General features: G+C 69.8%; 2 protein-coding genes across 2 annotated transcripts in view; one reads left to right on the forward strand and one right to left on the reverse strand.

The window, feature by feature from the left end:
* Positions 1-18,161, forward strand: part of LSP1 (lymphocyte specific protein 1) — a 39,544-nt gene extending 21,383 nt beyond the window's left edge. The window contains exons 2-11 of the mRNA XM_076001628.1: positions 6,124-6,261; positions 10,000-10,164; positions 11,708-11,864; positions 12,180-12,248; positions 12,493-12,536; positions 12,706-12,787; positions 13,150-13,287; positions 13,606-13,683; positions 13,836-13,934; positions 17,701-18,161. Coding sequence (XP_075857743.1) covers positions 6,124-6,261; positions 10,000-10,164; positions 11,708-11,864; positions 12,180-12,248; positions 12,493-12,536; positions 12,706-12,787; positions 13,150-13,287; positions 13,606-13,683; positions 13,836-13,925 — 961 coding nt within the window. The 3' untranslated portion in view covers positions 13,926-13,934; positions 17,701-18,161. The remainder of the gene's footprint in view (positions 1-6,123; positions 6,262-9,999; positions 10,165-11,707; positions 11,865-12,179; positions 12,249-12,492; positions 12,537-12,705; positions 12,788-13,149; positions 13,288-13,605; positions 13,684-13,835; positions 13,935-17,700) is intronic.
* PRR33 (proline rich 33) lies at positions 15,072-16,695 on the reverse strand. Its single transcript, XM_076001626.1, has one exon. It carries the CDS (start codon positions 16,565-16,567, stop codon positions 15,287-15,289), a length of 1,281 nt encoding a protein of 426 aa, XP_075857741.1. The 5' UTR covers positions 16,568-16,695; the 3' UTR covers positions 15,072-15,286.
* Positions 18,162-20,921: the final 2,760 nt, after the last annotated feature.

A 20,921-nucleotide genomic window follows, 5' to 3' on the forward strand; every position in this document is an offset into this window, starting at 1 on the left:
CCGAGGGGGCCTCACTGGCCCAGGGCAGCCAGAAGGGGCCTCGCGTGGGGGCGGGGCCCTTCCTGCACCCTCGGGCTGAGCCCCCCTGGCCGTGGCCACGCCCTGCTGCTGGGCACCTCTGACACTCCAGGCTGCTGCCCTCGGGACCCACCCCGCTGTCCCCGCATGGTCTGGGCCCTCCTCAACAGCAGATCCCCCTGCTGGCCGGCACCTGGGGGGTCCCCGTGCACCCCGCATGGCACGCTCATGCTCGACTCTGGGTCCCCCAAACCGAGCCCCACCAGGGTTGTCCACCTCAGGTAGGACGGACACCCTGGCACGTCCCCCCTCGGCCCCTGTGCGTCTGCACCTCCTCCCTGTTCCAGGGCCAGCTCGGCCCAGGCAGCGCCGTCCCCGCCATCCCTGCCGCCTGTAGGCTCCCCCGCCCCGGCCTCCCCAACGTGCCAGGGCCCCGGCAGGAGGCAGCACCGAGTGTGGCCACTCCTGGTGGGGCCTCACCTGCGGGCCTCGGGGACCCCATCCCTGCTGAGCTCCAGCCACACTGCACCTGTCCCTCCAAGTCCCCGGCTCTCGGGCCGCAGCCCTGCCCGGCCGAGGAGCCCTGACTCATCTTTCGGACCCAAGGCCAAGGTCACTCCCCCAGGTAGCTCACGGCTGATTTTTCCGGGCAGGGGGGCCGGGGTCTCACCCGGAGGGTGTCTACCTTGCCCACTGGCCCGTGACTACAGGAAAGGGGTCACCTCCCATCCCCTGCCCAGCAGGGTGAGATGGTCCCAGAAAGGGGCAGCGTGGGGGGCCCAGCCGGGGTGGGGGGCAGGTCCCCGAGCCACACCCAGCCCCGGGCAGCAGCGTGTACCCCTCCCACCTGCCTCGGTCCCCGCCCCCGCCGTCTCGGGCTGTCCTTGTGCTCCCAGCTCCCCGCACAGCCACGCCCCTGCTGCCTCTCCAGGCTTGAGTGAGCCTGTGAGCTGCAGCATCACACCCTTGGACCCCTCCCTGGGCCACTCCACGGGTAGGGGGCAGGACCCCCGTGTTGCACAGCCCAGGGGGCTCTCGGCGCAGTCTGTGTGCCAAGGGGTGTGGTGTTGCCCAGGCCTGCTGCCCTCCCTGGGGGCTCCCCGCATGGACCCCTGGCCCCCACCCCGGGGGCTGCTGTATGAATGTCGTGGGGGGGGTGCTGTCATTCCCCCTACCCTCAGAAGACAAGCCAGGTGGGCTGCTTTGCACCCCTTTCCCTCTACGCTCTGCTCTTTGGCACCGTGGCCCGGGGGGCACGTGCGGGACTCCAGGGAGGCTGGACCAGGGACTGGGTGGTGGCAGGAGCCCTGTGGCCCTTGCTCCTGGTGGGGTGACCCGCCCAGCCCCCCAGCTCTGGCCAGCTCCGGGCTTGTGGTATCCAGGGGCCACGGTCGGGAGGGGCCCCCGTGGCCCAGAGGAAGGGGTCCCCCGTGACATCCCCCTTTGGACGCCCCCCAACCCTCTGCTGAGCCTCCGGGCCTCTCCTCAGGACTCAGGGAACAGGCCCTCTGCTGCCAGCCGCTGGGCAGGGGACAGCCGGGGTAGGGTGGGTTGGGGGGTGGGCGGCCACAGGAGCTGCCTGCAGGGGGCAGAGTCGGGACGGGGACCGAGGCCTGACAACCCTTCTGGAAGCTTCCATGAGGCACAAGGGGTGTGTGCAGCTGGGAGGCCTAGCACGGGCGGGCATCGCTGGGCGCTCGGTGGGGACCAGGGGGGCCGTGGAGCAAGGAGGGGCCTGGCGTGCTGGGTCGGGGGCGTGAGCCGTGTGGCCAGGGCCGCCCTGGACACGGAGCCCGCTCGGAACGGGGAGGCAGCCGGGTTCGGAGCGGCCGCGCACCTGGGTGGAGACCGGCTGCCGCGGGGCCTGGGGCTGCGAGGGCGGGGGCAGAGCCCGAGAGGGGCCCCTTGGGCTGAGCCGCGGGCCGCGCGGAGCCAGAACAGACACAGGAAATGGCCTAATTGCATTTGCGCAAGAACACCAAATCCCTTGCAGCTGCGCGCTGAGCCGGGCCACGGGCGGGGCCGCCATCACCAGAGTCCTGACAGCTCTGCTGAGCGCGCCAAGGGTCTGGGCTGCGGGCCGGGGGCGCCTCTCCCAGGCCAGAGGCCCCCACCCCGGCCGGGAGAGCCGCCCCTCTCAGTTCCCAGAACGGGGCCCAGCTGCGGGGTGGGGGTGAGGCCACAGAGGCCGCATGACTCACATCCTGGGGAGGCAGGCGGGGTAGGGAAGGGGCCCCGGCCCCCTCGTGCAGGGGGGCTCCTCGGCTGCAGCCCACGCCGTCCCCCAGCCCCGCCAGTGTACCCCTGCATGGGGCTGGTGCTCCCAGAATGCTCCCAGTCCTGGCCATGCACCCCTGCATGGGGCTGGTGCTCCCAGAATGCTTCCAGCCTCGGGCCAGGGCCGGCACTGCCCCGTCGGGGGATGGTGAGCGGTGAATGTTTGCAGTGAGGTGGGGGCACCCCCAGGGGTCGCTGGAGCAGGGACGGGGACTGCCATGTGGGGGTCCCCTTGTTCCCAAGTCTAAGTCTGCACATGGATGTCCTTGGGTTCACATGTGTGACCATGCATGTGCTCACGTGTGCAGAGTGTGGGCGTGTGTGCCCATGTGGGCCCGGGTGTGGGGCTCACGGAGAATTCGTGTGAGCCGGGTGTGCATCTGCGTGTGTCCGAGCACACAGGAAGCCCGTGGCCCACAGTGGCTTTGTGTGTCAGGCGTGACCACCGAGGGCCTTTGTGGGCTGCGGGGCCTGGACGCACTGCCTGGGTGTGGGCCCCGGGGGGTCGCACACACCAGGGTCACCTGTGCTTCCAAAGGCCCCAGGGCTGGGTGGAGGAGCCTGGAGAGGGCCCCACAGACAGGCCCAGGACAAGGCCTGAGGAGGAGCTGGGCTCTACGGCAGGCCCAGGACATGCACACGGCACACCCGGGCACACACACACACACACACATAGGCACATGCACACAGCACACCCGGGGACACACACACACACATAGGCACATGCACACAGCACAGCCGGGCACACACACACACCTAGGCACACGCACACATGGGCACATGCACACAGCACACACCTAGGCACATGCACACAGCACACCCGGGCACACACACACACCTAGGCACATGCACACAGCACACCCGGGGGCACACACACACACCTAGGCACATGCACACAGCACAGCCGGGCACACACACACCTAGGCACATACACACAGCACACCCGGGGACACACACACACCTAGGCATATGCACACAGCACACCCGGGGACACACACACCTAGGCACATGCACACAGCACACCCAGGGACACACACACACCTAGGCACATGCACACAGCACACCCGGGGACACACACACCTAGGCACATGCACACAGCACACCCGGGCACACACACACACCTAGGCACATGCACACAGCACACCCGGGGACACACACACACCTAGGCACATGCACACAGCACACCCGGGCACACACACACACCTAGGCACATGCACACAGCACACCCGGGCACACACACACACCTAGGCACATGCACACAGCACACCCGGGCACACACACACACCTAGGCACATGCACACAGCACACCCGGGGACACACACACCTAGGCACATGCACACAGCACACCCGGGGACACACACACACATAGGCACATGCACACAGCACACCCGGGGACACACACACCTAGGCACATGCACACAGCACACCCGGGCACACACACACACCTAGGCACATGCACACAGCACACCCGGGGACACACACACCTAGGCACATGCACACAGCACACCCGGGCACACACACACACCTAGGCACATGCACACAGCACACCCGGGCACACACACACACCTAGACACATGCACACAGCACACTTGGGCACACACACACACCTAGGCACATGCACACAGCACACCCGGGGACACACACACACCTAGGCACATGCACACAGCACACCCGGGGACACACACACCTAGGCACATGCACACAGCACACCCGGGCACACACACACACATAGGCACATGCACACAGCACACCCGGGCACACACACACACCTAGACACATGCACACAGCACACCCGGGGACACACACACCTAGGCACATGCACACAGCACACCCGGGCACACACACACACCTAGGCACATGCACACAGCACATCCGGGCACACACACACACCTAGACACATGCACACAGCACACTTGGGCACACACACACACCTAGGCACATGCACACAGCACACCCGGGGACACACACACACCTAGGCACATGCACACAGCACACCCGGGCACACACACACACCTAGGCACATGCACACAGCACACCCGGGCACACACACACACCTAGGCACATGCACACAGCACACCCGGGCACACACACACACCTAGGCACATGCACACAGCACACCCGGGGACACACACACACATAGGCACATGCACACAGCACACCCGGGCATACACACACACATAGGCACATGCACACAGCACACCTAGGCACACGCACACATGCACACATGGGCACATGCACACAGCACACCCAGGCTCACAGCACACCTGGGCACATGCACACAGCACACACGTGCACACACGCACACCCAGGCACACACGCAGATGCGGACGGGGATCAAGGGAGCAGCGTGGCCAGGCTCCCCCTCCCTGAGGCTGCCCAGGACTGGGCTGGGGGCGCCTTCTCTCCACGCTGCCCTGCCCTGTGCACCCTCCACTCGGAGAGCCCTGCACCGGCGCTGCCCCCCAGCCAGAACGTGGGCCCCGCAGCCCCCGCCCGCGAGGGCCTGCAGCGCAGGAAGCGCTTCATCTGCCGGAGTGATGGGAGCCAGGTGTGGGGAATTAAGTGGCTTCCTCGGGCCGGGGCTGAAGGCACTTCTGAGAACAGGCGGGGGACGGGCTGGGGGTGCGGAGGCTGGGTTTGCGTGGCGGGGGTCCCCTGTGGCTGCGGTGGGGGAGCAGGCCTTGAACCCAGGCCTGTGGAAGTGCCTGGCTTTCGTCTGCGAGGCTTAGGGGAGACCTGCAGGAGATGAGCTCATGTGCTGGCCGCGCTGCCTGGCGGGCCTGGGGCCCAGCGGGGAGTGGACGGTGGGGTCAGGCAGCGGACACAGTCCGGGAAGAAGCGAGACCCCGGCCGGGAGACCCCAGCTCTGCACCCAGCTCTGGCGGGGCCCCCAGGCCTGGGGTCGTCAGCCCTACAGAGACGCACAGAGACCCCTCGGGCTGCACGTCCCCAGGCCGGCCAACCATGTGCTCCCCGCTCTGGCGGCACCTGGCCCCCGAGTGAGGGGCTCCGCACAGCTGCGGTATCAGGGTGCTGAGGGCAGAAGCCCTCCCTTGCCTCAGTTTCCAGGCTTTGGAGCATCACAGAGAGACTGGCAGGAGGGCTCTGAGAGAGGGAGGGGGTGGCATTGAGTGAGCTGACCCTGCAGGGCCCCCAGCCTCGGGTTCGGGCCCAGGCCTGAGGCCATAGGGCTTCTCCTCCAGGCAGGGCTGGTGGCGGCTGGTGGCGGGCTGGGGGCGGCTGGTGGTGGCTGGTGGTGGGCTGGTGGCAGGCTGGTGGCGGGCTGGGGGCACCGGGCCTGGCTAGCCAGGGCAGCTCCTTCCCCAGCCTTGGCCTCTCTGCAGGGCACCTTCTTGCAACACATGTGTCCTTCGGGTGCAGTGGGGTGGGATGGCTGCCTAGCCGGGTCACCCACTGGGCCCCGCAGTGCTTCGTGGACTCGGGTGCCGTGGCCGGTCTCTCTCTGCACCCGGCATTCCTGGAGCCTCCGGGGCCGAGGCCACAGTGGTGTGGCCCTGATCAGGTCTAGGCAGGCAGTGGCTGGTGGAAGCGGGTGGAGGGGCTTACGTCCTGTCCCTGGGACTCTGCCGGCCTGTCAGGAAGCTGGAGGAGCCGCCACGCCGTGTGGTGCCCGGGGACCCCCACCTGGGCCAGAGGGCACCTGGTGGCCGCTCCTGGCCGGCCTCTGTGTTAAGGACGGGTGAACGAGGCCCGGAGCCAGGCTGGGGGCTGGCCCTGGTCCTCCCAGCAAGGCCTGCCTGGGCGGGAGGAGCAGACTGGCACCCCATCTCGGTGGCAGTGTGACTGTCCCTGTGTCCCCCACCCCAGGCTCACCACCCAGTGGAGCGTGGAGGATGCAGAGGAGGCCACCCGTGAGCAGCACTGGCGTGAGCGAGATGGGCAGCCACAGGCCCAGGATGAGGACGGAGGTGGCCAGTCCCCGGAGCGGCCGGAGCAGGAGACACTGTGAGCCACCCTCACCGCTTACCTGGGCCCCAACCCTGCTTCCTGCAGCCCGGCCTGGGCAGGGGGTGCTAGTGGCCGGGCCGTGTGCCTGGGGGTCCCTGTGCAGGGTGGGGACGAGGGGGTGTCTGTCCCAGGAACAGGGGCAGGGTGGTCAGCCTGCCCCACGCCTGACCGGCCGAGGGGCTGTGGGGACCGGCGAGGTCACCGCTTCCCGGCCGGCCCCCCGGGGCTCTGCCTGGGGCCCTCGCTTGGACGGCTCTGACCCCAGCTGCGCAGCCCCGGCCCCCGGGCCCCCACCCCGGCTCCCTGCTGCCGGTGACTCACGGAGGCCACGTCCAACTTGGCGGGGCACAGGCCCGCTCGTTTCCTCCCTGGGCCCAGGAGGCCTCCGCGGCTGGGCTGGGCTGTTTTCCCAATAACGCTCCCCTTCCTCCTGGCGCGGTTTTGTTCCATTTTCTCCGAGTCAGCAGCTCTGGGTGGAGTGGGGTGCTGCAGCGGTCACGGCCCCTCGGCCAGGTCCTCGGTCACCCCTAGGCCTCGGAGCCCTGTGCAGCCCCCAGCCCCAGCGCCCCGGTTAGGCCACCCTGTGATGGCTTACCCTGTGAGGACGGTGGGCAGGGGCCTGGGCACCAGAGCCCTCGGGAAGCTCCCGGCTGTTGGGGGACACACAGCCCGGCCTCGGGGAGCCCCAGTATGATGGGGGACACACAGCCCAGCCCTCGGGGAGCCCCCAGATGTTGGGGGACACACAGCCCAGCCCTCGGGGAGCCCCCAGATGTTGGGGGACACACAGCCCAGCCCTCGGGGAGCCCCAGATGTTGGGGGACACACAGCCCAGCCCTCGGGGAGCCCCCAGATGTTGGGGGACACACAGCCCAGCCCTCAGAGAGCCCCTGGCTGTTGGGGGACACACAGCCCAGCCCTCGGGGAGCCCCAGTCCTATGGGGGACACACAGCCCAGCCCTTGGGGAGTCCCAGGCTGATGGGGGACACACAGCCCAGCCCTCGGGGAGCCCCAGGCTGATGGGGGACACACAGCCCAGCACTTGGGGAGCCCCAGGCTGATGGGGGACACATAGCCTGGCCCTCAGGGAGCCCCCGCCTGTTGGGGGACACACAGCCCAGCCCTCGGGGAGCCCCAGTCCTATGGGGACACACAGCCCAGCCCTTGGGGAGCCCTCGCCTGTTGGGGGACACACAGCCCAGCCCTCGGGGAGCCCCAGTCCTATGGGGACACACAGCCCAGCCCTCGGGGAGCCCCAGGCTGATGGGGGACACAAAGCCCGGCCCTCGGGGAGCCCCAGACTGTTGGGGGACACACAGCCCAGCCCTTGGGGAGCCCCAGTCCTATGGGGACACACAGCCCAGCTCTTGGGGAGCCCCAGGCTGATGGGGGACACACAGCCCAGCCCTCGGGGAGCCCCAGGCTGATGGGGTACACAGAGCCGAGCCCTCGGGGAGACCCAGTCCTATGGGGGACACACAGCCCAGCCCTCAGGGAGCCCCCACCTGTTGGGGGACACACAGCCCAGCCCTCGGGGAGCCCCAGGCTGATGGGGGACACACAGCCCAGCCCTCAGGGAGCCCCCACCTGTTGGGGGACACACAGCCCAGCCCTCGGGGAGCCCCAGACTGTTGGGGGACACACAGCCCAGCCCTTGGGGAGCCCCAGTCCTTTGGGGACACACAACCCAGGCCTCGGGGAACCCCTGCCTGTTGGGGGACACACAGCCCAGCCCTTGGGTAGCCCCAATCCTATGGGGGACACACAGCCCAGCCCTCGGGGAACCCCAGGCTGATGGGGGACACACAACCCAGCCCTCGGGGAACCCCAGGCTGATGAGGGACACACAACCCAGCCCTCGGGGAGCCCCAGGCTGATGGGGAACACACAACCCAGCCCTCGGGGAGTCCCAGGCTGATGGGGGACACACAGCCCAGCCCTCGGGGAGCCCCAGTCCTATGGGGGACACACAGCCCAGCACTCGGGGAGTCCCAGGCTGATGGGGGACACACAGCCCAGTCCTCAGAGAGCCCCTGCCTGTTGGGGGACACACAGCCCAGCCCTCGGGGAGCCCTAGGCTGATGGGGTAAACAGAGCCGTGCCCTCGGGGAGACCCAGGCTGATGGGGGACACACAGCCCAGCCCTCGGGGAGCCCCAGTCCTATGGGGGACACACAGCCCAGCCCTCGGGGAGCCCCAGGCTGATGGGGGACACACAGCCCCGCCCTTGGAGAGACCCAGGCTGATGGGGTATACACAGCCCGGCCCTCGGGGAGACCCAGGCTGATGGGGGACACACAGCCCAGCCCTCGGGGAGCCCCAGATGTTGGGGGACACACAGCCCAGCCCTCGGGGAGCCCCGGGCTGATGGGGGACACACAGCCCAGCCCTCAGGGAGCCCCGGGCTGATAGGGGACACACAGCCCAGCCCTCGGGGAGCCCCAGGCTGATGGGGGACACACAGCCCAGACCTCGGGGAGCCCCAGGCTGATGGGGGACACACAGCCCAGCCCTCGGGGAGCCCCAGTCCTATGGGGGACACACAGCCCAGCCCTCGGGGAGCCCCAGGCTGATGGGGGACACACAACCCAGCCCTCAGGGAGCCCCTGCCTGTTGGGGGACACACAACCCAGCCCTTGGGGAGCCCCAGTCCTATGGGGACACACAGCCGAGCCCTCGGGGAGCCCCAGGCTGATGGGGGACACACAACCCAGCCCTCAGGGAGCCCCTGCCTGTTGGGGGACACAGAGCCCAGATCTCGGGGAGCCCCAGGCTGATGGAGGACACACAGCCCAGCCCTCGGGGAGCCCCAGATGTTGGGGGACACACAGTCCAGCCCTCGGGGAGCCCCAGTCCTATGGGGGACACACAGCCTGGCCCTTGGGGAGCCCCGGTTTGGTGGGGGGTACACAGCCCGCCCCTCGGGGAGCCCCAGTCCTATGGGGACACACAGCCCAGCCTTCGGGGAGCCCCAGTCTGGTGGGGGACACACAGCCTGGTTCTCAGGGAGCCCTAGTCTGATGGGGGACACACAGCCCAGCCCTCAGGGAGCCCCCGGATGTTGGGGGACACACAGCCCAGCCCTCCGGGAGCCCACAGCTATTGGGGGACACACAGCCCAGCCCTCGGTGAGCCCCAGTCCTATGGAGGACACACGGCCCAGCCCTCGGGGAGCCCCAGGCTGATGGGGGACACACAGCCCAGCCCTTGGGGAGTCCCTGTCTTCTGGGGGACACACAGCCCAGCCCTCGGGGAGACCCAGGCTGATGGGGGACACACAGCCCAGCCCTTGGGGAGCCCTAGGCCGATGGGGTAGGCACAGCCCAGCCCTCGGGGAGTCCCAGTCTGAAGGGGGAGCCCCAGGCTGATGGGGGAGCCCCGGGCTGATGGGGGACACACAGCCAAGCCCTTGGGGAGCCCCAGGCTGATGGGGGACACACAGCCCAGCCCTTGGGGAGCCCTGGGCTGATGGGTGACACACAGCCTAGCCCTTGGGGAGCCCCGGGCTGATGGGGGAGCCCTGGGCTGATGGGGGAGCCCCAGGCTGTTGAGGGAGGCATAGCCCTGCCCTGGGGACTTCTCTGTCCAAAGAGGAGACATCCTATCCCGCAGTCACCACCACTGGCCATGGGGGTCTCCCACGCGTGGGGCCCAGGGTCTGAGGGGCGGTGGGCTGGGGTGAGGGCTAAGGGGTGCAGCTGCAGGCCCAGCCTGACACCCCTTCTGCTCCGCAGCCTCGGCCTGGAGCCCTCAGAAGGCCCTGAACTGGACGAGGACGAGGGTTTTGGCGACTGGTCCCAGAAGCCGGAGCAGCGGCCGGGTGGCGGGGCCGGGGGTACCCCAGGCGGCGGGGAGCCCCCTCAGTGTGCCAGCCCCGGGGGCCAGCCAGAAGCGCAAAGGCAAGTGAGGGGCACTGGGCGCATGGGCTCCCTCCAGCCCCCGACCCTCCCCGGAGCAGCAGCCTTTGCCCCTTCCCCACCGGCCCCCTAGCGCCCCGCGCCTGGGAGGGGGAGGAGGGCGGAAGGGCGCGTCAGACGCCGTGGCGGCTGGCCAGGGGCGGCGAGGGGGCGGGCGGCGAGGAAACTTCATCCCTGGGCTCCCCTGGGCCCCTGGGCCCCTCCAGCCCCGCAGCGAGGCCGGGGTGTTGCCATGTCAGCAGCAGCTGCAGCCCGCCGACGCAATGGGGGCCCCCCGTCCGCCGCCCCTTCCTCCCCGGGGGCTGGCGGATCTCCATTCCCACGGAGGGGAGCAGGTATTTCCAGATGTGCACGCCTGAGCAGCAGCCAGATGTGAGGACGAGTGTGCCTGTCTGAACAGAGGCGGGGAGGGGGCCAGAGCACCCCGGGAGCCGGGGAGGGGGCTGCTCACAGAGCCTCGCCTGCCCCCACCCTGTGAGCAGCCACGACCCAGGCCTAGGCTGTGCAGGGGCCCAGCCCTGTCCTGGGGGCTCCGAACTTGGGGGTCAGGCCCCGCTGCCTCCGGTGGGTCGGAGCCTGTGGCCAGGCTGCCTGACCAGGGGTCCCTCCGCGTCCCCCAGCCTGGAGCTCCAGCTAGGACGCTCCCCTTCCTCCCACACTCCGAGAGCCACCGCCCACCTGGGGCCCTGGTCCTGGCCTGGCCTGCTGCCCACCACTCCTCTCTCCAGGCCTCAGTTTCCCCCTCTGCCACCCCCCCACCCCCAGGAGTCAGGGCAGTCTGCGGTGCGGAGCTGGGCCGGCTCAGCCTGCAGGAGGCTCTCACTGCTGCGTGTGGACAGCAGGGGGCACTTTGACCCTTCCGTGGAAGCCCCGGGCAGCCTGCGCCCCGCCCCCGCACCTGCCCGCTGGGCGGCGGGAGCTGGTGAATGGCCCCTCTGTGTGGCTCTGGCTGGGTCTGGGTCTCGGCTGGCAAGTCCACCGGAGGGGCCTGAAATCATGGAAAATGCGAGGTTTCCCCTCTCCTCCGTCTTCCTCCCCGTGCAAATGCTGGGTCAAGCGGCCGCCAGCTGGCTGGCCCAACCCCCGCCCCCGCGGCCCCTGCTCGGGCAGCAGTCTGCGCTCCCGGCTGCCCCGGCACCAGGGACCCTTCCCCCGGCCCGCTCACCCTCACGGGGCCAGGGCAGGGGCAGGCGCCGGGCAGTGGGGACCCAGGGGCACAGCCAGACCCACAGGGGGGTCTCGGGCAAGGAGGCCTCCAGGCCGGGCCTGTCCAGGAAGCTGGGGGGGGGCCCAGGGGACAAGCCTGCCTGGCGGGGGCTGGGCAGTCGCTGAAGGGGCCTCAGGCCTCAACACAGAGGCCCAAGGAGACAGGCTGGCCCTGGGGTCTCTGGGCCTCCTTTCCATAAGAGGCTCAGGCCTCAGAATTGCTCACAGCTGGGGAAACTGAGGCTGGAACTGGGGTGGGACCGGAACTGCGCAGTCACATGGCCGGGGGTCAGCTTGCCCCTCTCCCCCTCCCGCCCAGGCCCTGCCCGCACGCCTGCGGGAGTGAGGATGGGGACCTGCCCCCGGAGGAGGCCCCCCTGGAGGAGCCGGGTCTGAGCCAGGAGGGGCCCAGCCCGCCGGAGGCCGGCCAGGACACGCTGGGGGCGGCTGCGGAGGCTGAGGAGGCAGAGGAGGAGGTGACAGTCCCCTGAGGGGCACCTGGGCACACCCGAGCCCTGGTTGGGCCCATCTTTGCCGCCCTCCGTGGGCCTTGTGGGCCTGGCCTGGGAGCCAGCACCCCACCCCAGGGCCACATTCTCAGAGTGGGTGAGGCTGGGGACCCTCTGGGCAGGTTCCTCCTACGTGACAAGGAGACAGTCCCTGGACCCATCAGTCCCAGAGCAGAGAGCACTGGAGGCCCCGGGAGGGCTGGCGTCTGCCCCAGGGGTGCTGGGCAGGGCAGGAGGGTGCGAGCAGGGGCTCACCCGGGCATCTGGCTTCTCTTCTCCTAGCGCCAGTCGTGCCGGCCGCCCAGGACGCCCAGCCCCTTGGGCTCACCCCCCCTGAGCCCCACCACCAAAGTAGGTCAAGCTCCAAAGCTGTCCTCTTTGCCCCCCTCCCAGACTTGTGGCCCGAAGGACGGGCCGCACGTCAGCCTGGGAAGACAGGGTGCAGGCCCGGCCAGTGCGGGCGGCCCCCACACGGGCGCTCGGCCAGTCCTGGCGCAGACAGGGGGTGGGACGGGCGGGTGGGAGGCTCAGGGGCCTGGAGCTGGGGCCCGGCGCCCGGCGCCCAAAGCCCACGCGTCTGCCCACCCACCCACAGCTCGGCGACAGGACGGAGTCCCTGAACCGCTCCATAGAGAAGAGGTGTGTGCCGGCCCCCCGTCCCGGAGCCGGGGTCTCTCCAGAGGGGGCTGGAAACGGGGGCTGATGGCTGGAGACCTGGGGGCCTGGGGGGCTCCGGGAGGGGTGGGGCTGGGCCGGCAGGCAGAAGCGGGGTGGGGGGCACAGGGCCTCACCCTACTCCGCCCTGCAGCAACAGCGTGAAGAAGTCCCAGCCCGCCCTGCCCGTCGCCAAGATTGACGGGCGGCTGGAGCAGTACACGCAGGCCATCGAGGTACGCCCAGGCCCGCCCGTGCCGCGGGTCCCCCGCCAGCCAGGCGCCGTGCTGACCCCACCAATGCCCCCGCACCCCATCGGCGCCCTTCCATCTAATCAATGCCCCCCCCACACACACCCGGCCAATACTCCTCCATCCAGCCAGCAGCCTCCGTGTAACCAACACACCCCCGCGTCAAACCCGCGCTCTGCCCCGCGCGCAGGCCGGCCCGCTCCCAGGACGGGGCGTGTCCCCCACGTGCGCCACGCCTTTGCCCCGGGGAGCACGCCCAGGGCATGCGCAGGGACACAGGGGTCTCCCCGTGGGACCGCCGCCCCCGTGGGTGTGCGCTGCAGCAGGCGGGGCTGTCTCCTCCGCAGAGCGCCGGCCGCGCCCCCAGGCTGGCCCGCCAGCCCTCCGTGGAGCTTCCCAGCATGGCCGTCGCCAGCACCAAGAGTCTGTGGGAGACGGGAGAGGTGCAGGCGCAGTCCGCGGCGGCCAAGACCCCCTCCTGCAAGGTAGGGCCCACGCCCCGCCCCCCCCCGCGTGGCTGTGCCGGGAGGTCGGGGCCTGGGGGGTCGGTCCGCGGCAGGCCGGGCTCCCCTGGAGAGGCAGGTGTGGGGCCGTGGGCGGCAGGAAGTGTGCAGAGACAGAGCACCAGCACCCGGGTGGGGTGGGGAGGGGGCCGAGAAGGACCCTTCCCCACGTCCGGGCCACTATGGCTGCTGGGGTCTCACACGCTGGGGAGCTGGGCAGGTCCCAGCCCCTGGGGGGTAAGACCAGGCGGGAGAGAAGGGCCAGGGGACCGTGCCTGGGACCTGTCCTTCTGCCCCCAGGACATCGTGGCTGGAGACATGAGCAAGAAGAGCCTCTGGGAGCAAAAGGGAGGCTCCAAGACCTCGTCCACAGTGAAGGTAGCTAGCGTCCACGCCACTGGCGCGAGGCGGGCAGTGCCGCAGGGAAGGGTGGAGAGGGGCTGTCCACTGTGCATCCCGGAGGGCTTCCTGGAGGCAGCCGTCGCTCTTCCGCCAGTCTCACCTTTATTCTCCACGTCCTTCCCCAACAGAGCACCCCGTCCGGGAAGCGGTACAAGTTTGTGGCCACCGGACACGGGAAGTACGAGAAGGTGCTGGTGGACGGGGGCCCGGCTCCCTAGACCCCGCCGGTGAGTCTGCGGCAGCCGCCAGAGCACGCCGTTCTGGGGAGGCGGCGGCTGCTCGTCCACGCTGCGGGCTCCAAGCCTGCCGGACCCCAGGGGCGGCTCCGTGTCCAGCCCCCTGCAGACGCGGCCACCCTCTCTTGCGCCGGATTCAAACTCTGCACCCCCCGCCAGCACCAGGCTGGCTCAGCCTCCGCCCCGCCCGGGCCGGGTGGTGCTGGCTCGGGGACTCGCGCCAAGTCCCGGCGGGGCTCACGGGGGCAGGGAGGGCAGCCCGGCCACCGCGGGGCTGGCGCTGAAGGAGGCGGGTGGGACACAGCCCACGGGGACCTGGGCTGGCCACCCGCAGTGCGCCGCGGGTCTGGGTCTCACCTCCTGTCCCAGCTGGGGGCCACTTGGGGGTTCTGCCACCTGCCCCACCCCGTGAGGAAGACAGAGAGGTGACACCCCTGCCGTGGTTCAACACACTTTATTCGTGGCCCGGCCCCAGCTCCGTGGACAGCACCCACCGCTTACATCCCAGGGTGGGCCAGCAGATCTACCCCCTTCCCCCGCCTCCTTCCCCTCCTGCACCCCCTGAATCCCGAACAGCTCTGCCGGGGCCCGTCCTGGTGCCTGCCTGTGTCCCTGTCCCCGTGGCTACCTGCAGCCTGGGGGCTGTTCTGTGGCCCCTGCCCACCCAGCGCCACGGCCTGGCGGGGACCCTGGCCCTCTCCCTCCCGCCGGCCCAGGTGGGGAAGCAGAGGCGGCCGTGAAGGGGTCACGGCCTGGCCTCCTAATGGGCACCCACACCTATGCCAACACTGGCCCTGGCCTGGCGTCTGGCTCTGCCCCCGGGAAGCGCAGGGGCCACACTGTGCCGTGGCTCACGGTGCCCACGGCCCCCCAAGTGCCCCCACTGTCCACTGTAGCAGCCTCCTGGCCCCCAGTCCTCACGGGCAGATGGGGGGCCTGCAGGGCTGGCCCAGGGGGTGGGGGGAGGCCTAGGGGCCCCGCCTTCTGCTTCCCTGTAGACTTGAGTGTCCATCAGACGGAGTGTCACCCCACAAGCCCTGACACTGCACCCCAACACAGACCCCTCCACACGCCCTGTCCACACTCCAGCCTGCCCCTCCCGCTCCGTCCCCGGCCTGCCTCCCCCGACCTCCCTCAGCACCAGCTCACCCCTCCCCGCCCGCCCCTCGCCTCGCACCCCCCACCTCTGCACTTGCTTCACGGTGGCCGTGGCCCCCAGCTGAGGCCGCAGCCCTCCCCGTCACCCCTGCCCCCTCAGTCGGCTGGTCCCGGGCCTGGGGCGGCAGCCCTCCCCGTCCACCCCTCGGTGGGCCGGTCTGGGGCCTGGGGCGGCTCGGGCTCCGTCACGGGAGCCGCCAGCCGGCCGCCGTGCGGTTGAAGTTCTTGGGCTGGGGGCTCAGCTCCGGGAAAGGGTAGGGTGTGGGGGGCGGCCGGGCGGCCTCCTGCAGCTTCCGGGCGTCGAAGCGCGGCCGGCACAGAAAGGGCAGGCGGGGGAGGCCAGCGGGGGTGCGCGCCCCACCCCAGGGTGCTGCCACGGCGGGGCGGCTGCGGGACTGGGCCACGGCCATGCGGTACAGCACCGCATCCCACATCCGGGAGGCCCGGGAGGCGGGGGGCCGGGGCTGGGCGGGGGCCGGCACCTCCCGCTGCTCGGGCTCCGGGCTTGGCCTCCGCTCTGGGCCGGGGGCCTCCTCGGCCTCCATCAGCTGCTTCTTGAGCCGTGTCCAGCCGCTGGGCCGGGGCGGGGGTGCGACTCTGGGGACTGGGCACGGGTGGGGGCCGGGCGGTGGGACAGGGGATGGGGCCCCCGGGGGGCTGGAGGTCAGCTCCCCCGCAGCGGCAGGGCCAGCCGTGGCGGCCTTGTCTGGGTGCTCGGCTTCTGGGGCCACGGGGGCTGGGCGGTGGGGCCAGGGCCCTGGGGAGCGGCGGGTGGGGGCCACGGGCACCACCACCCTGGCGCTGGCCTCTCTGGGCACCGAGGCCTGGAAGCCGGGCGGCGGCCTCGGCGCGGGGGGCTCCTCGGGGTGGGGGCTGGCCGCCTGGGCCTCGGCGGGCAGGGGGTGGACGTGAGCCACGGGGGCCACGCCGGGGCCCAGGCCTGCATCTGGGTCCCGGCTGCTGGGCCCCGCTTCTGGGGCTGCCCCGGGGGGCTCAGGAGTCCCGGCGTGTGGGGGCGGTGCCACCCGCATGTGCGCCCGGGCGACGTGGGTGCCTCCCGCTGCTGGGGCCACGGCAGGGGCGAAGCCACCGGGAGGCCGGGCGGGCGCCGGAGCCGGGGCTGTGGGCTGGGACCCGGTGGCCTTGGCATGAACGGCCAGAACCCCGCGCTGGGCAGAGCCGAGGGCTAGCGTGCACTTCTGCAGGGGTGAGGCCACGTGGTGGGTGACGGGGGCGTGCGGGGCCGTGGCGTCCTGGTCGTGGCTGGCCTCGCTCACGGGGGACAGGGAGGTGCGGAAGGCCCCGGGGGGCGCGGGGGCCCCAGTCCCCTTCGCCCGCTTCCAGGCTGCCTTCCTGAGAAGCCTCTGCAGATGCAGGTTGTCCTTCCCGGGCTTGGGCAGCAGGGGTGGGGGCGGTCCGGGCCGCCCCTGGAGTCTCGGGCCGGCGGCCGCAGCTGCGATGAGCATGGCTGTGTCCTGGGGAGGGAGGCAGGGCGGTCAGACCGGCGTGACCCCTGACCCGTGACCGCGGCTGCCGTCTCCCGTGGCTGGGGGAGGGCCGTGGGCCCGGGGCGTGGGGCCCTGAGCCTGCCCGGGGCGTGCTGAGCGTGTGTGTGCACTGCAGGCTCTCTGGGGCGGCTCCACGGGCACTGAGTGTGGGAAGGGGGCCGCGGAGGCCCGAGGTCGCTCGGTGGGCCACGGGGGCTGGGGCCGCGTCCCCGGCGCTGCCTGGCACGGAGCCGGTGCGGCATGGCGCAGGAGGCCCCGGCCGCTCCAAGTGGGAGGCGTGCGCCTGGTCGGCTGCCGGCCGGGCTGGCGGGGCGGCAGGAAGCGCGGGCCGCCTGCAGACACGTGAGGGGCGCCACGGCGTCGCCGGCCGACCACAGGCGCGTCCGCTGCGAGCCAGCGGTGAGGGGTGGCGGCCAGCGGGCTCAGGAAAGCCCAGGCTGCGTCAGGAGAGGGAGACCGGCGGGGAGGCGGGAGCCGTTTTCGCTGAGCTGCGCTGAACGGGATATTCCCGCAGACCTCCTGTGCCGGGTGGTCCCGGCCAAGCCGCCCGCCCTGGTTTCTGGGCGCCACGTGTCTGCAAGGACGTTGACAAATGGCTTGTGGGCTGAGCCAGAGGCCGTCTGGTTTCAGGCGGGGAGGCCGGGGGGCCGCCGCGGTGGGGGCCGGCCTGCCAAGGCGGGGGCGGATGGGCCTGGGGAGCGGCCAGGAGGAGCTGCCCGGGGCTCGTTCCCAGCCGTGGGCCTTCTCCGGGGGGGCAGGGCCGCAGCGGCCGCAGGAACCCCAGGTCTGGCTCCAGGGGCTGCCAGGGCTGGGGCAGGCAGGCAGGCAGGCAGCCTTCCCGGCACCTGGAGACCGGTCTCCGGCCGGGGCGGCCCAGGCAGGAGCACACGCCGGGAAGCAGGTATCCGAGACGGAGGCTGCAGCAGGGAGCCGTCAGCAGTGCAAAGCGGGCGTGGGCACGGCAACTGGTGGCCACCAGGGAGAGGCCCCCGCCTGGGGCAGCTGTGGGGGGCTCTGAGCTTGCAGGAGGCAGGCTGCGGCCCCTCCTGGACCCCAGCCTCACACTCCCTGCACCCCACACTGTGTTTCAGCACCCTCCGTGTTCCCAGGGAGATTCCGGCCAGACACCCGCCCCAGCCCTGGCTAAGAAGTTGCTTCCTGTCACCAGCCTGGCCCACCCTGGTGCCTTTGACACCCCCCCCACCACCACCACCGCGAACTCCTTTTGCTCCTGGACCCTCCAGCCTCTCTCCCCTCCCACTCTGACCCCAGCTCTGCCTCTGACTGCTTGGGGAGGAAAGAGACTCCTGATCACTGGCCAAAGGGGCTGCCCCCCAGAGAGGACCAGAGCTCTCAGGGAAGGCAGGAGAACAAGGTGCCGCCTGTGCAGAGGGGGGCCGGTCACCCCACCAGATCTGAGGGGTACCCGCAGGGTGATCTCCAGGCCAAGAGCCGCCAACCCCTGCGCTGGATGCTCAGGACTCTGTGCCTCCCGTCCCCGCTTGCCTCACTGCCCTCCCCACGTCATGCAATAAAGCTCCTTGTGTCCCCATGCACTGGCTCGCCATGCTCACTGAGGGGGACGGGGGAGTGGGGCTGACCGGGACACACAGCCCCGCACCATGCAATGTCCCTCTGCCCTGTCCTGTGGCCCTCCACAGGGGTAGGCACCAGGATATGAAGTCTGTGGTGGTCTAAGTCAGTGCCCATGCAACAGGTGGGGGCCAGCCTGCCTTTTCCAGAATGTTGTGACATCCCCCTCTCGACTGGCCCACTGTAAACCTGTGCTCTGACTGCGTGCCTGCTGAGGGCAAGACCCACCTTGGGGTCATCGTCCATCCCAGCACCTAAGCAGTGCTCAGTGAAGGTTTGGTGGATGGACAGATAGATGGGTGAGTGGATGGGTAGATGGTGGATGGATGGTTGATGGATGGTGGGTGGATGGATGGGTGGACAGTGGATGGATGGATGGTTGGTGGATAGATGGGTGCATGGTGGATGAATGGATGGGTGGTGGATGGACGGTGGATGGATGGATGGATGGATGGGTGGTAGATGGATGGTGGATGGATGGATGGATAGATGGATGGATGGTGGATGGATGGATGGATAGATGGATGGATGGTGGATGGATGGATGGATAGATGGATGGATGGTGGATGGATGGATGGGTAGATGGTGGATGGGTGGTGGATGGTGGGTGGTGGATGGTGGGTGGTGGATGGTGGATGGATGGATGGGTGGTGGCTGGATAGATGGTGGTGGGTGGTGGATGGTGGGTGGTGGATGGTAGGTGGTGGATGGATGGGTGGTGGCTGGATAGATGGTGGTGGATGGTGGATGGATGGTGGATGGATGGGTCGTGGCTGGATGGTTGATGGTGGTGGATGGATGGATGGATGTGTAGATGGATGAATGATGGTGGAAGGAGAGGAGGAAGGAAGGAAGGGAGGGAAGGAGAATGAAAGGAGGAAGGAACATAGGGCATATCAGATGGATACATGAGAATGACTCGACCAGTGGGTGAAGGGACAAGTGTGTGACATGGGAACGGGGGAATGTCCTTCCCGGCTCTGCCTCTTCCCCCGGGGCCACACTTGGGCTCATGCTCAGCCCTGCTGCCCTGGGGAGCCCCTTTGAAGAGCAGGCCCCCCTGGACCTCTAGGCTGGACCTTGCCATCCCCTGGTCCCTTGGAGCCTCCACCTTCTGAAGAATCCGTGTCACACTCTGGCTGCCTCGTCGTGCACATGGAACGGCTGATGATGCATGGGGCACAGCCGCCACAGCCCTGGCTAAGAACCCGCCTCCCGTCACCAGCCTGGCTGCCCTCACACCTGTGTCACCCCCCTGCCTTTCGCTCCTGGAGCCTCTGGCCTCTCCCACTCTCTGCCCAGCTCTGCCCCTGTCTGCCTGGGGGAGGAAAGAGGCTCCTGACTGCTGGCCTAAGGGGCTGCCCCCCAGAGAGGCCAAGACCCCCTGTCCCGTCTGCCGAGGGCCCGGCCCGCGAGAGGGCATGAGGGCCATGCCCTGTCCAGCCGGAGACCCTCTCCCAGGTGACAGGGCTGAGCAGGGACAGTGGAGCCTGGGGCATTGCCCACGGCAGGGCAGAAGCCGGTGCCTGCAGCAGCCAGTGCCCAGGACAGGCTGAGTCAGGGACGTCAGGGTGACCTGGCCCAGGCCCACCCCAGCTCGGTGCCGGGGCTGGGTCTTCAGATGCCTTCCGGAAGGCTGTGGTGGGGACAAGGCTGCAGAGTCCAGAGACAGGCAGGGGCGTGCTGGGTCCACACAGCCTCCCCACGCACGCCCGGTGCAGGAAGACCCTCCCTTCCCATCTACTGTGAGCGGGATGGTAACCAGGGGCAGCCACTGACTCCAGGGACAGGCTGCCCCAGGGACAGTGGCAGTGAGCTGGGCCCCGAGTGGACGGCACCAAAGGCCAAGAGGCAGCCTGCACTCCCTGACCCCCACCCTGGGCCCTGTTGGAGCCTCTGGCCCTTGCCTTAGCCTTGGGGATGAGGACCCAGGGTCTGTCCCTCTGAGAAGCTCAGCCTCAGCTGATCGAGGTGTTTCAGACCCAGCCTCCACCGAGGCCTCCCTGGCCCCAGCATCACTGCCGGGAACCTGGGGGCCGGACCCTGCCTGCTGCAGAGTCAAGGACGCTGCCCCTCCGCCACCCATCCTGCCTGCCCGAGGGCCCATCTGTCCCCCAGCTGCCGCCCTGCAGGCCCCAACATCAGCCCCACACGGGGACGCCCCTTAATATCTGCAGGACATCTTGGCACAGCCACAAAGCCAGGAGAAGCCCGGGCTGGAGCGGCTCAGGCCCCAAGTGCTGTGTCAGCTGCTCCCGGCCCAGGCCTGGCAGCGCCCGAGCCCGTGGCTGGGACCGGCTTGGGCGCCCAGGTCAGCTCGGGGCATTCCGCAGAGGCTCAGCGTCCCCTGGGCTCTGCCACCCCCAGCCCTGCACACTGGGGGCTGGGGCCTGGGTGGAGGGGTGCTGCCACCACCTGACACCCTGGGGCCCCCCGTGCAGGCCACCAGAGCCGAGACACTGGGGAGGCTGGGCCTGGCTCCCACGGCCCCCCTTATCCAGATCGTCCCAGCACTTGCCGAGTTCGGAAGCCCCTTCCCCGCTGCCAGGCCAAGGCCCTGCGGTCGGTCCTCAGGCCTACCGGACTGGAGACTGGCCCCACCGACCCCTCGTCCCTCGCTCACCTCGATCCTGCTCTACAGCCCCGCCTGCCCCTGCCCGGACTCCTCTCCTCACGACCTGCCCCAGCCAGGCCAGGCCAGGCGGCGCTGGGCGTGGGT

The sequence above is a fragment of the Microcebus murinus genome, chromosome 4 (genome assembly GCF_040939455.1).
Source record: "Microcebus murinus isolate Inina chromosome 4, M.murinus_Inina_mat1.0, whole genome shotgun sequence".
Classification (NCBI taxonomy): domain Eukaryota; kingdom Metazoa; phylum Chordata; class Mammalia; order Primates; family Cheirogaleidae; genus Microcebus; species Microcebus murinus.